The sequence below is a fragment of the Haemaphysalis longicornis genome, unplaced genomic scaffold, assembly GCF_048455015.1.
Source record: "Haemaphysalis longicornis isolate Haplotype H1 unplaced genomic scaffold, Haemaphysalis longicornis Haplotype H1 scaffold_6, whole genome shotgun sequence".
Lineage (NCBI taxonomy): Eukaryota > Metazoa > Arthropoda > Arachnida > Ixodida > Ixodidae > Haemaphysalis > Haemaphysalis longicornis.
The window spans coordinates 14,824,469-14,838,859 of record NW_027526407.1 but is presented as its reverse complement, the minus strand read 5'-3'; the positions used below and the strand labels follow the sequence as shown (position 1 = coordinate 14,838,859).

Genomic DNA, 14,391 nt, shown 5'->3' with positions numbered 1-14,391 from the left:
CTTTCTATCTTCTGCGTCCGCTGTCATTTCCTGCAATTTACTGGCTGTCGAACTCACGGCTACCCACTTCTCCAGCGTTGATGATGAGGAGCCGCCTCGGTTGGTGGCACAAGCTGATCAAGTTTTGCTCCCTGGGCAAGAGACACTAATGACAATGTGCTCAGATAGGATTCAAGATGGTGACATTTTAGCCGTTCCTGCAGGGTCCTTCCTTCCTAAAGGAGTCGTCATTCCCACCTGCCTCGTTCGGTTTTCGAATGGGTCAGCGGTACTTGCTGCAACGAACGTCAGTTCAGAGCCGATCTTGCTGCCCAAAGGTGCTGCTATTGCTACTGCTGCTGCTGACAGCCACGTCATGTCTGTTATGCCCATTTGCTCGTCGTCAGAAGACCAGGGCCTTTCGGATCCTGCATCGTCATCGGCCGCTCTTGTCGCAACCATTAGCCCTGACCTCAGCCCTAAAGAGGCAGAGTCCCTCCTTGCTTTGCTTGAAAAACACGTAGCTTGTTTTGACTTCTCTTCGTCGAAGCTGGGGCAGACTACCGCAACAGCACACCGCATTGACACGGATGGCTCTCGTATCATCCGCCACCGTCCGTATCGCGTATCTTCATCTGAACGAAAGATCATCGAGGACCACGTTTCGGACATGCTTGAACGCAACATCATTCGCCCTTCTGTTAGCCCGTGGTCGTCGCCCGTCGTTTTGGTTCGTAAAAAAGACGGATCAGTGCGTTTCTGCGTTGATTATCGTGCACTAAACAAAATTGCCCGAAAAGATGTACACCCCATGTACCGAATAGATGACGCTTTGGACTGTTTACAAGGTGCGGAATATTTTTCGAGCATTGACCTCCGATCCGGCTATTGGCAAATCCCGATGCATGAATCTGACAAAGAAAAAACCGCGTTTTCCACCCCATACGGACTTTATGAATTCAATGTTATGCCTTTTGGATTATGTAATGCCCCAGCTACTTTTGAGCGTCTCATGGATACAGTCCTGCGTGGACTCAAATGGAGGACATGTTTATGTTATTTGGATGATGATGTGATCTTCTCATCGAATTTTCCTCAACATTTTGAGCGCTTGAACGAAGTACTTACATGTTTAGCAAATGCTGGACTTCAGCTCAACACAAAGAAATGCCGTTTTGCCAGCAAAACAATCAAAGTCCTCGGTCATGTTGTCAGCAAAGAAGGCATCCAACCAGACCCTGACAAAATAACAGCTGTGTCCAATTTTCCACGACCGCTACAACAAAAAGCCCTCCGCAGTTTCCTCGGCCTTGCCTCTTACTTTCGCCGTTTTATTCCCGGTTTTGCCACCCTTGCTTCACCTCTCAACAGGCTTCTGCAATCCGACGTTTCCTTCACCTGGTCCGACGACTGTGAAAAAGCTTTTCACGCTCTTAACGGTGCGCTTACTTGTCGCCCAGTGTTGTGCCATTTCGATGAGACAGGACCCGCACTTCTCCATACCGACGCCAGTTGGACCGGCATTGGCGCCGTTCTCCTCAAACGGAATGACCAATCAAGAGAGCGGCCTGTTGCTTATGCCGGTCGCTCTCTCACGCCCGCCGAAAAAAACTGCAGCATCACAGAACAGGAATGCCTTGCCGTCGTTTGGGCTGTCCAGAAATTTCGGCCATATTTATACGGCCGCCATTTCACCATTGTAACCGATCATCACGCACTCTGCTGGTTATCGACTTTAAAGAACCTTACTGGACGCCTTGGACGTGGATTCTTCGTTTACAAGAATACGACTTCTTCGTCACATACAAGTCGGGCAAGAAACACCTCGATGCAGACGCGCTGTCGCGGTGCCCGCTATCGCCTTCACATACTGCTTGCGTAACGCCGCCGGCGAAAGCGTGGCCGCTTGCGCCTGTCAGCTCCATTGCGGTCGGTGAACGCGTTGAGCTTAAAACGTTTCAACAAGAAGACCACTATTGTCAAAGCATAGTTGACAGACCGAGTGGTAGAACACAGCCTCCAAACAGTCGCTTGCGACGCCAGCAAACAAAATTTCGGGTTGTTGATGGCGTGTTGCATCGTCAAAATTATCATCCTACCGGAGAAAAGTGGGTTCCCGTTGTACCCCGGGCACTGCAGCAGAACGTTTTGGAGGCCTTTTATGACGGTGCGACCGCTGGCCACCTCGGATATCAGAAAACGTATGACCGCATCCGAGCCCGTTTCTTTTGGCCTGGCATGTCCACAAGCGTATCCAAGTACGTCGCGTCCTGTACCTCCTGCCAGCGTTGCAAGCGCCCTACATCACCTCCGGCTGGACAGCTACAACCTATCTCGTGCCCCGCTGAGCCTTTTGAGGTTGTTGGGATTGATTTGTACGGGCCGCTACCTAGAACTCCTACCGGTTACCGCTGGATCGTCACAGCTGTGGACCATCTGACACGCTATTCTGAAACGGCTCCCTTGCGTACTGGATGTGCCCAAGAGGTCGCTAGCTTCTTTTTGCACCGCATCGTCTTGCGGCATGGTGCCCCTCGTGTCCTGCTATGTGACCGGGGGAGAACGTTTCTCTCGAACATCGTTGCAGAAGTCCTGCATGCTTCACGAACTGTTCACAAATTGACCACCCGATATCACCCTCAAACTAATGGACTTACTGAAAGATTTCATCGCACACTTTCTGACATGCTTTCAATGTACATTGCACCTGATCACAGCAATTGGGACCACATACTCCCTTTCGTAACATTCGCTTACAATACGGCTACCGAACGCACCACCGGTTATTCCCCATTCTTCCTCGTATACGGCCGCCAACCGTCCTCGCCACTAGACACCTGTTTCTTTTCCGCCCCTGTATCACGTTCTGCTCCAAGCATTGAACAGTTCATCTCTCGCGTGAAGTATTGCCACCAGCTTGCCCGTGACCGCACTACTGAGTGTCAGCAGGACAGGACAGAGCGCTACAACGCATCTCACCGGACTGTTGATTTCCGACCTGGCGATGAAGTTTTGTTTTGGACCCCTTTCCGGGTTCCTGGACTTTGCGAAAAATTCCTTCACCATTTCCTTGGACCGTACACCGTTCTAGAGAAAACCTCACCGGTCAACTTCCGCATAACCCCCGTAACTCCACCTGCCGACCGCCGATGCCGTGGCACCGAGATTGTGCACGTGTCTCGGCTCAAGCCGTTCCATCGTCGTCTTTCCGTGTGATTGCGGCCGGGAGGCCGCCTTCATGGGCGGGGGGGAATAAGAGTGAGCGCGAAGCTCCGAAGCGTAGAAAATCATTTATTCCACTGCTCCATTATCCCCATCACCAAACACATCGAGGAACGCTTCGTCTTCTACGAGACTGATCATCATCTTCGTTAGTTGCTGGCCCGGTGTTCCGAGATGGCTTAGTCGTACAATAAACGCCTTACCTCACGGAGTAACCAAGGCCCTTACAATATCATGGAAGTCTAAGCACTCGAAGGTGAATGTAGCTGATAGTTTTTCAGAAAGCAAGAAAACTACAAGAGGTTTAGGCACAGCATTCGCGAAGTTTATTTGGCAACAATGAGTCGATTTGCACTACAAAACGTATCCATTATCTTTGAGTCCTTGCAACTGCATCTTCATGGAGGCTAGAGGCCTCAACTTCGCAAGTGCTCACGAGCTACAGAATTTAGAAGATGGCCACACGTTAATCAAGATCGAATAGCACCACAATGGTACGAACGAGGTGGCAGAAGCTGAGCCCGGTAACCTCGGCGCCTTGATTTGACACAGAACTACTAAAACAAGAACTCCGATGTTGCATTTGTTGCGCTAATATGGCTGACAACTAAAGAGATGAGGCTTACGAGGCCAACTATAGGCTAAAAAATCTTGGAGAAAAAAACAAGAACTATACACCTTGAACCGTAAAAATCTCATTCTCAAGCCGAATGGGTTTCACAACTAAGAAGTTGCATTTCTCCTTCCGTTTACACCATGACGTGGAAATTTTAGTTCCAATTAACGAGTTTTTTCTACGTTATCTGAATACAAAACCAACGAACTTACACGCTACTATTCCGTTCAAGCAGCAATTCCGTTTAAGCGATTTTCTTTTATCGAGATTCTACTGTATAATATTTTAAAAGGTAGAACAAACGGCCGATTTCTAATGCAGTTTTTATGCCTTTGTTCGCACACAAACGTCCAAATAGAAGTTGTCAGCGTGTCCAATCAGTCGATTCTCTCAACTAATAGTTATTGCTCTTCAGCCATTTGTGACGAACACCTACGTGAGATTTTGCATTTTCAAAACACTCAACAATTATTTTCTTCCTGAAACCACATGCTGGAAAATCCGCCCTAAAGATGTTTATTTTCAGCTGTAACTTTATTGAACCTTAACCCCTACCTTCTCCCCCTGTTTCCCAACCAAGCCAGAGTGCTATCCTTCTATAACAAATTTGTTAATCACCATCATTATCATCATTTTCACGTGCTATCAACACAAAAGCTCGAAAGCAATAAAGGAATAGGCTGGAAAGAAAAGAGATCTTGTTTTGAGAGTTTACTTCGTTTGAAAAAAACACCAAACTGTTGCTTCAGTATGCATGAGGAAGATAATCTTATGTAACATTTTCGCCAATGTTTGTGGAGGTAGTGTGTGCCCCGAAGCAGTAAAGAACCACTTTAATATTTAAAAGTTTTATATAGGACCCCACCAGACGTCACTAATACGGCAACGTCAGTGCGAATAACAGCAATGTACAATGTAGCGCGTCACCATGAAGAAAAGTGTTCCCCCAGTTAATCAGGGAGAGTGAGAGTGTTTCGAGGAATGGACCAACCCTTCTTGGGAGTGCCACCAAATACTCCGCCGTAGCAGTACTTTTATAGAACTTTCTACGGCCGACCACCCCGAGTCAAAATGGTCTGTATCTTTCAACAACTGAAGAACAAGTGCAGGGTTTCTCGCCAAGTGATCCAGTGTCTGTTTGGAAAGAACTTCCTCGAAATCAACATGCAAGTTGGCTCTCCTTGAAAATGGTTTAAACAAGCCTGACCACTGGTTGGCCTGTTTGGGACAGTCCATAAAAAGTGTATCATGCCACGCGACACACCCATTCTGTACTGTTCATTTGATGCCAGCGCCTATCTCGCCCGCATTCTTCTCTGGCGTTGTCGTCTTTTTTCGCCTGGAAATACGCTTTTTATTCCCGAACCAACTTTCCCAACTATTCGCTCCAATTCACCCGGTACAGCTCACGTTTGACATGAGACCACCAACCACGCACTCGGTGTACAATCTTCCTTGAGAAGTTAACAGTGCATCTCACTTAGTACTGCTGCGCATTAAATTTCCCAATACGGAAATGTGCGGCTTGGTGAGCTCGTCTGTAAAGAGTTGCTGCACGCGTGCGCCGGTGGAAAATGGCGGGGAGCGTCATAGCATCGATCTGGCGCAGCCGATAGTTCATTAGAACACAATCAATTCAGGCCGCATGTCGTTAGAATTGTTGCGTCGCTTCACAGAGCCCCATGTATCTGTAAACAGAGCGAGCGATATCAGAGCAAACAACGGCAGAGTGGGGACACCGCGCAGAGAAAACTTCTGTATAGAACCGGGAGAGCTGCCTTTGCAACAGGGCCCACGTTGCCAAGGTGACGTTAAGCCGACAGGGTCACGCTCCATTATAATGAAGATGATGATGATGTTTGAATGTAATGGCGACAGCCCAACTAGGGCAAAGAGCATCAAGGAAGTGTTTTGATGAATAGGTGACTATTAAAATTGGTTTGAGTGAACACGAATAAAATAAATTAAAGGCGATGAGGACGGCTGGTGTACAGGGCCAGGATGAAGACAAAAACTGGTTAAAACATAAATAAGGTGGCTGGTGCATAGGACCAGGGGTAAAACTATGGGTGGCATGAGATGAGCTGCAAGAAGTGAACCTCTGAGAGAAACTTAAAGGTGCTCTGAACCGAAAACAAGGTTTTCGTCTCCTAAAAAGTATGACTTATGTAATGGGATATTTTGTCTCTGGAGTTCTCTGAAGTGTTTGCTTCGAGGAAAGTCGAGTGCCTTGCATTGAATGAGGATGTGTATCACGGATGCTGCTACACAGGGGTCTTGGGGATCCAGTGAGCAACGAGATCCAACGACGCGCCGGCAAAGCAGCCGCACGGGAATATAGCGTTTTAGTGTTTGTGCAGAGTGTGTTTCTCTAGTTTTCGTTCCTTTTACCTCAGTCAACCCAGTGTTTCATATATCAGTCGTAAACCGTAGCCTAGCCGCGTCGTGTGCTTGCGGTGAAGCGCGCACACAGACAGCCCAGCAGCCGCCGGGCGATAATGCGGCGGTTAAGCGGCCGCTTAGCACCGGCGCCGGCTGAGCAGCCGAGTAAACAACCTAGTGACGTCTTACCGCAGCGGCAAAGCCTTGGCAAAGCTCCGAGTGAGCAAACCAATAAACACGTCGGTGCCCAACCAAAAGCTCAAACTCGTTGTGACGCGATGAATGACCTCGAAAAATGTAGCCTAGCAGAGCTTTTACTCATAAAAAAAGCATTTTCGAGGCGCGGGTAGTTAGAACATGAAAAACACCTGCGCAAAATAGGCCGTAGACTGGTCGTCGCTGCGAAACGAATGCTACGAAGCCGTCGCCTCGTAGTACCTTAGTGGCAGTCATAGCAGGGCGGATGAAGCGACAGAACTGGCGTGCCTGCGAATACACAACTACGCGCATGCGCACCGCTTCTGTCTCGACAGCAGGTGCCGGCGCCGGCGCCCAAGAGTTAGCCGCGGCAGTTTCCGCCACGCGCTCGCGTGATCCACAAAATTGCGTCCCCGCCTGTAGAAGCTACCCCCTTTTAAAGCAAAAGCTCTACTACTTTTGTCCAGCAATCGCGCAGACAATGCGCAAGGTGACCTTTTGAACGGAAGCACTCCTCCCGCGACACACCCCTCGAAGCAAATCGCGTGATCCACCGGGACCGCTGTAGGCGCTGCGCTCAAGGCCACGTTTTCAGTCGTGCTGCGCAGAAGAAGCAGCAGTCGCCGCCGTCGCTGCGGCCGAGGCAGCCGACCACCCCCGCAGCCTCCCATGCATGCGGCGATAGGTCGTCTTGGGGAACGTGACTCGCCTTGCGCCCGCCAAAGAGGAGCGGTGCATTCCCCATGAATGAACGCCGCGTTCACCCTGCTTCCTTCTGTGAGCGTTGCACGGAACCGAACGGCTTTGAGACATGGTCGGCAATACAGCTCAATAAAAGGTTAACCAAGCGAAACCAAGACTCAACCAGATGAAGCCAAGTTTTTGCTTTGCATATCCAAACTTAGCTGAGCTAAGCCGGAGCCATTTTATTATGCTGGGTATCTCCGTCCGCATTGGTGGGTTGCCTCTACTCGCGCCTGACTACTCTGGTTATAGTTTCGCACATTCCAACGCTCTTTTTTTAGGGCGAGAGGTCTACTACGCTACATCATCCAAGGTCATTATCTCATCGTGATGACCTTCATCCGTCGGACCGCAATCGGCGGCTTCGTTATCAGTTCGCTTGCTCGAGCTTCCCCGCATCGGTACCACGTTACTAGGCGAAGGTGAATACCCATCATTGTAGTACGCGTCCCTATGAATACATATCCGTTTCGCCTGACCCCCTGTCGTTTCTCCCACTTCTCTGCGGGATATTATTGCAGGTTATGAGTTTACAAACGGAAAGGGTACGTTGACACGTCCAACATGAGATGGAACTCTCTTGCGAAGACGCTTTTAAATTTCTCAAAAGCAGCAATCTTACTCCGGAACCGGGGGCCGTAGATAGCAGCCGAATCGTGAGCTGGACTACTCAATAAGAGTGCATCTCTGAAAACGCAACAGCCCTGGAAAAGGCAAAACCCCAGAAAACGCAGAAGGTATGGCCGCTGGGCGAAAGAGAGGGTTTGGGACCAGCCTTTCTTACTTCATGCGTTATCTGCTTTAGTGTTGCCTTTTGTTTTATCCAAGACAAAATAACCAGTACCTGCAAAGTGAGGACATACACTTCTTTACAAAAAGACAAAAGGCCGACTGAACGTGAATGGTTTTCTTTGCTACATTTATTATCATTATTTGAATTCTGTAAATAAACGCGCACTTGTCCGTTTACAAGTTCTGAAAAGCTGTCGATCACGTCAGGCACCACAGGGCGCGCATCCTTCGGACGAAATCACGAGTTTGGTTGTGTAAAAGGTCAGGCAAAGGAAAGAAGTCTGGGCCTAAACCCATTGTTTTGGTGTTGTCCTTTTACGTTTACTGAGGGCAGCGAAAATTGTAGAAATCATTTCCCTGTGAACTCCGCGAAAAATATTTTAAACCCATCTGGGAGTACTTTTTTTTCTTGTTTTCCCGTGGAAACATACTTTACAAACACATTGGCGCGTTTGATGCCCCAAAGCTACAGATTCCTTTGCTATAAGGCCCACCGTATAGTCGTAGAGCGGCAGAGTAGTCAGGCCAACTGGGCATATTAAACGTGGGTCCAAACCCCGACACATGCATGGTTTTCATCATCATCAGCATATCTACGCCCACTGCAGGGCAAAGACCTCTTCCATACAACTCCAATTATGCCTGTATTGTGCTAACTTCAAACAATGTATCCCCGCAAACTTCTTAATCTCATCTTCCCATCTAACTTTCTGCCACCCCCTGCCATGCTAGCGTTATCTAGGGATCCACTCTGTTCCCCTAATGGCCAACGGTTATCCTCCCTTCGCAATACATGCCCAGCCCACACCCATTTTTTCTTCTTAATTTCTACTAATATGTCCTTAACACGCGTTTGTTCTCTGACCCACTCCGCCCTCTTCTTGTCGCTTAACGTTTGTTTTATTTATTTATTTATTTAGTTTATTTGAATATACTGCAGACTGGCGGTCCAAGCAGGAGTGGTACAACAGAATACACTCAACTATTACTTACAGCATGGTCCCACGGAGAGGCATAAATACATAAAGGGAATAAAACAGTCATGACATTATTAAGATAACGAAACAAAAGGTAATAAAGACAATAATTAACAGCTGGAATTCTCTTTTCCAGAAACAAATACCACATGAGTTTTATATTTCATACACATTCCAAATCCTGAATGTGATCAGTAAATGCTTGCACGGTATCCCAGTTTACAGCGCTTGTCGGTAATCGGTTCCAGTAAGAAATAGAGGAGGGAAAAACAGAGTATTTATGGGCATTGTTGTGACAAATGGGTTGTCGAAGCACTTTGTTATGGTTTGTTCGTGAAGAATGTTTAAAAGATTTAAAGAGGTAATCGTCTCGTGGAATTTTAAAACGGCCATGATAAAGAGGATATAAAAATTTTAGTATGCAAGTCATTCTGTGATGTGCGAATGAGGGAAGCTGGGCTTTGTTCAGCAGATTTGTTACGCTCGTATGTCAAGCATAATCTTAAAAAATTAACCGAACAGCCAAGTTTTGAATCCGTTCTATTTTCTTAACCAGATGTTCTTGATACGGATCCCAAATGATATCTGCATATTCTAGGGCTGGTTTTATAAGATATTTATAGGCAGTTAGTTTCGTGTCAGGAGGTGCATTACGAAGCTTTCTCCTTAAAACGCCAATTTTCCTTGTGCTTTAGAACACACAGTCTCAATATGCGACTCCCAGCTTAGGTTAGACGTAAGCCTTACGCCCAGATGTTTCACGAGGTTACTTTTACTGATTTTAATATTGCCAAAAGTGTAGGCACCTATCATCTTCCGTTCTATTGCTCGATGAGTTGTCCTCGATTTAGGTTGAACCCTTTTAGTGAGCCTCCAAGTTTCTGCCCCGTAGGTGAGTACCGGCAAAATGCAGCTGTCATACACTTTCTTCTTAGGGGTCAATGATAGGCTGCCATTCATTATCTAAGAATGCCTGCCGAATGCACTCCACACCATTATTATCCTTCTAATTATCTTTTTCCCATGGTTGGGATCCTGGGTCACTACTTGGCCTAAGTCGATATATTTGCTTACCACTTCCACTGCCTCGCAATCTACCTCGGACCGCTCTGCTCTCCCGAGATTATTGAGCATTACGCATTACTTAAGCATTCTACCTCGAAAAAACGACCACCGGTGGCGCCTATCGAACCCGCAACCTTGTTGTCAGCAGCCAAAGGCTTAGTCAATACACCAGTACTGCGGGTCACATTTCTGAAGATTTTGCACTTTCCAGGAAAATTCCGAAATGCAACACGTATGTACATTTTCGGTGTGGGCTTTCGCCGTTTCCAGCCACAGTACCGGATGCCGAAGGTGTGACATTTTGTTTGCTCAGCCTTAAACCCTGCTCGCGCTACCATCCGCAGCGTACCATTGCAACAATGCTGGGCCCACCTTTTCTGATGTTATAATGATGAAAACAGCGTTGATTGTGTAACCTAATAAAAAAATAGGTTACCACAGTGGACCCAGCGCTTACGTCTGATACTGAGTCACCCTTACTGCCTTTCCAGTCTGTTGTGCCGCTTGGGCCGCCGCTCGCAGTATCCCCCACCAGATCATGTTTTGTTCTGTTGAAATTGTTTGTAATTCAAAACTTCATAAATGACTTGGCCATAACTTCAACTTGGGCCCGCTTCCACGCGTCTGAAATCCACCTCCTTGCGATGGCTGCTTAGAAAAGGGGGTGCTTTGATTCGCGTGCAACGTTTTTCCAGTATTTTCCCCGAAAGTAGGGGAGGGTGCTGAGAATCGCAAAAATACGGTATATATATATATATATATATATATATATATATATATATATATATATATATATATATATATATCAGTAAACTTCTAATTTTATTTTTAATGTTTTTCTTGCGTATATCTGTCTCTACTTTCCTGATATAGAACTAAGGGTTGGCAGTCAAGAAAATCTCGGAAAGCAAAGGGGAAGATGTGGTAGGTCATTGAAATAGATAAAGAATTTGGAAAGAAAGAAAGAAAGTGGAGAAGAAATGCCCGCCAGGTGGGATCCGAACCCACGGCCTCCAGAATACCGGTCTGGTGCGATAACCACTACGCTACTGGCGGGGCTATTTTTCCCCTCCACTTTGTGGGGTATTTATGTCAATGTAATTTTTTCCTGTGCTTGGGGGTGGTGGACAGCGCCACTCGGACTACTCGGGGTGAAGGGGACCTTCTTTTTAACCCCCGGGCCGTTACTCGAGTGTCTACGACATGTAGAGAGTGGTCGACCAGCGTTGAACCCTCTTAAACTCCCTATGGCACCAAGACTGCCAGAACAGAGGCGCCCGCTATGCGTATAGCGAATCAGAATAGAAAATGACGGGCTCGTTGAAATAAGACAGAAGTAAGGGTTGGCAAACAAGAAAACCTCGGAAAGCAAAGGGGAGGATGTGGTATGTCATTGAAAAAGATAAAGAATTTGGCAAGAAAGACAGAAAGAAAGAAAAAAAGAAAGAAAGAAAAAAAAAAGAAAGAAAGAAAGAAAGAAAGAAAGAAAGAAAGAAAGAAAGAAAGAAAGAAAGAAAGCGGATCCCACCCGGCGGGCATTTTTTCTCCACTTTATTTCTTTCCAAATTCTTTGGAAAGAAAGTCCAAGTATTGTGACCTCGGCCAGGGTGGTCGCCTTTGGCGAGGGGGAAATGTTACGGGAAGCAGGAAGAGGACACTGACACATAGCTCCAGAGGGTCCACGCCGACGACGATAAAGCAGTGTGTGGCACGCACTCAGCACGAGCTCTCATGGCCAGTTGCACATAGTTCATCATGTGCGCTGCTGAGCACAACGTCGCGGGTTCGATTCCCGGCCGCGGCGGCCGCTTTTCTGATGGAGGCGAAAAGCAAAAACGCCCGTGTGTACGAGATTTCGGCGCACGTTAAAGATCCCCAGGTGGTCAAAATTAATCCGGAGCCCTCCACTACGGCGCGCCTCATCGCCTGGGCTGCGTCGGCGCGTTAAACCCTACAATCAATCAATCAAATCAATCAGTTCATCATGTAAAATCACAGCTGCTTCGTCGTCCCATATTCGTCTCATCTCTACCTTGTCGCCACGGAACATTGCCGCCACGTGACGTACCCCGCAGCTTTACCAAAATATTCCGTGGCGAAAAGGTAAAGATGAGACGAATACTGGACGATGGAGCAGCGATGTATTTACATGACGAACTCTGTACAAGCGGCCATGAGAGCTCGAGCTGAGCCCGTGCCATACACCGCTTCATCGACGTCGGCGTGGACCCTCTGGAGCTATGTGTAAGTGTCCTCTTCCTGCTTCCCATATATATATATATATATATATATATATATATATATATATATATATATATATATATACATACATGCAGACAAACTTCCTAAAGTATGCTTTTGTATTCGAAGACACCAACAGAGATTAAAAATATCAGCCGCTTATAAATTCCTACAATGAAATCGCTTCAAGATGCGTGATAAGACAACATGATGGCAATATATGAAGGTTAATCAAAGATTGCACCCTGTACCTTACCAAAAAGCGTAATAAAATTTTTGTCAGTTTTACTTACAGTCACCATCATTACGCACAAATATCGGAGCAGTTTAGACGTGCTTGGAAACTTTCTGCTATGATAGGTATCCACAACAAGGAAGACTTCGACTTGAACAGCGCTTGGCACACGGCGATTTCGATTGTATGTTCTTTCAACGACGTCGCTTCTTGATACTGAAACAATGCAGAGGCATGCCGCGCAGCATGTTACAGCCACCATTTCAAATTTAAAGGTTGGTAGCAGGAAACTGTCGCACATAGTATTTAAAGCCGGAATGACGGCTTAGGCTTTTTATAAAGAATTTGCGCGCCAAGGGCGCACTTGGCTTCTGAGTGAATATTATCAAAGTAGTAACTGCTTTGTTTTATTTGAAGCTTCTGAGCTTCTTTTGTTTATTGTGGCCAATATAAATTTGTATATTTATGAGCCATCAGGTTTGCGAAGCACAGTTAAGCAACTTCCTTCATTTTAAATCAATGGAAGCATTATACACGCTGTTAGTGATTTGAATCAAGCAAACCACGTATACAAAGACAGCGAGTTCTTCAAAGTGTTATCTATTTCACACCCAGTCCACATGTAAAGGCTCATGATTTTCTTCAAATGATTAAATGTTATCATTTTGTAAGCCTAGGTTGCGGTTGTATGTCGACGAATATACCAAGGCGCTACTGACATTCCTCTTTATATACATTCGTAAGCCTCGCAGGTGCGCTACTGTTCAAATATTGTAGATGGAACGGGTATACACATAACGTTACTTAACCGCTGGGTGCACTTATAAGGACAGCCCACCCCAGTACATTAAAAACTTAAAAGATTTTTCGCTTTCGCTATAAATATCAATTCACATAAAATTCATGTTACGAAGTTACCAATTTTCCGTAGATATAGTTTGCAGTTAGAATATAGAATAGAAAACTAGAATATAAAGCTTTAGGTAATGCGTTCTTCACATGTCGTTTTCCAGAGTAGGCCTTCTTGAAAAACATTTCTTAAGGCTTTAACGAACTTTTGTTTTGTTTTCTTGCTCGCAGTGTGTAACGAAACTGCTCATAAGGTGTCTAACGGCACTCACCATTACTGACAGCGTAAATTGACTCATCCAGTAACGCCGTCCTGGGTATTTCGTGAAGGACATGAGCAAATAACCCGTCCTCTGATCTCTCCCTGGTCGGGGAAGGCTCAATACGCATGTACGGCCCGACGACACCTTCCTGCACAACAAGATAACAAAAATCTCGTCTAAAAAATTCACGTTTCTATATGCATATTCAATTAAGACGGGTTCAGTGGGCAGTGACAACTGGCATCAATGTAAAATCTGACTGACAGAACTGCTAAACACCTGATTGGGCGTTGAAAACTTAGGAAAATAAGATTAACACAAAACTTTGTTTTCTTGCGAATCTCTGGCTATCAGCTAAAACCGTAGGGCCATTTGGTGCTAGAAGAAAAGAAAACCACAAGCGAGAACAAACTCCCGTTATTATATAACCCTGTGCAACAACTATTTTTCGATATCGGGTATAAGGCTGAGGAAATATTGATGCTGTTTGCAGTGAAAGTTTCTTAACTTTAATGTACTTTTATGTGTTGCGGATAGCGTGTCACTTTACGGCAATTTAGGTCGAGAACATGCGAAGACCGTCTACGTTACCGCACTAAAGGGAAAAAATGCACTTACCACTTCAATGCCCGAGTCTTTTTTTGTAAGTGAAACTGCTGCAAGTTTTTTTGGGTCGTGATACAGGCTGCTTTCTATGTCCACACCATTATGCTGCGAAAGCGTCAACGTTCACACAAATATAAATCAAGCAACAATCTGGCAAACATTAATAAATAGAACGTGATTAGCAGGCATGCATGTAGGCCAGTTACTAACACCTGGGACTTT

At 46.1% G+C, this 14,391-nt stretch overlaps 1 protein-coding gene across 2 annotated transcripts in view; it reads right to left on the bottom strand.

Annotated features, from left to right (window-relative positions):
• Positions 1-14,391, bottom strand: part of LOC144142267 (venom metalloproteinase BumaMPs1-like) — a 42,449-nt gene that overhangs the window by 18,668 nt on the left and 9,390 nt on the right. For both annotated transcript variants that reach the window (XM_077673634.1, XM_077673635.1), the window contains exons 3-5: positions 14,182-14,274; positions 13,573-13,711; positions 12,510-12,667 (exon numbers count right to left, since the gene is read on the bottom strand). In XM_077673634.1, coding sequence (XP_077529760.1) covers positions 12,510-12,667; positions 13,573-13,711; positions 14,182-14,274 — 390 coding nt within the window. The remainder of the gene's footprint in view (positions 1-12,509; positions 12,668-13,572; positions 13,712-14,181; positions 14,275-14,391) is intronic.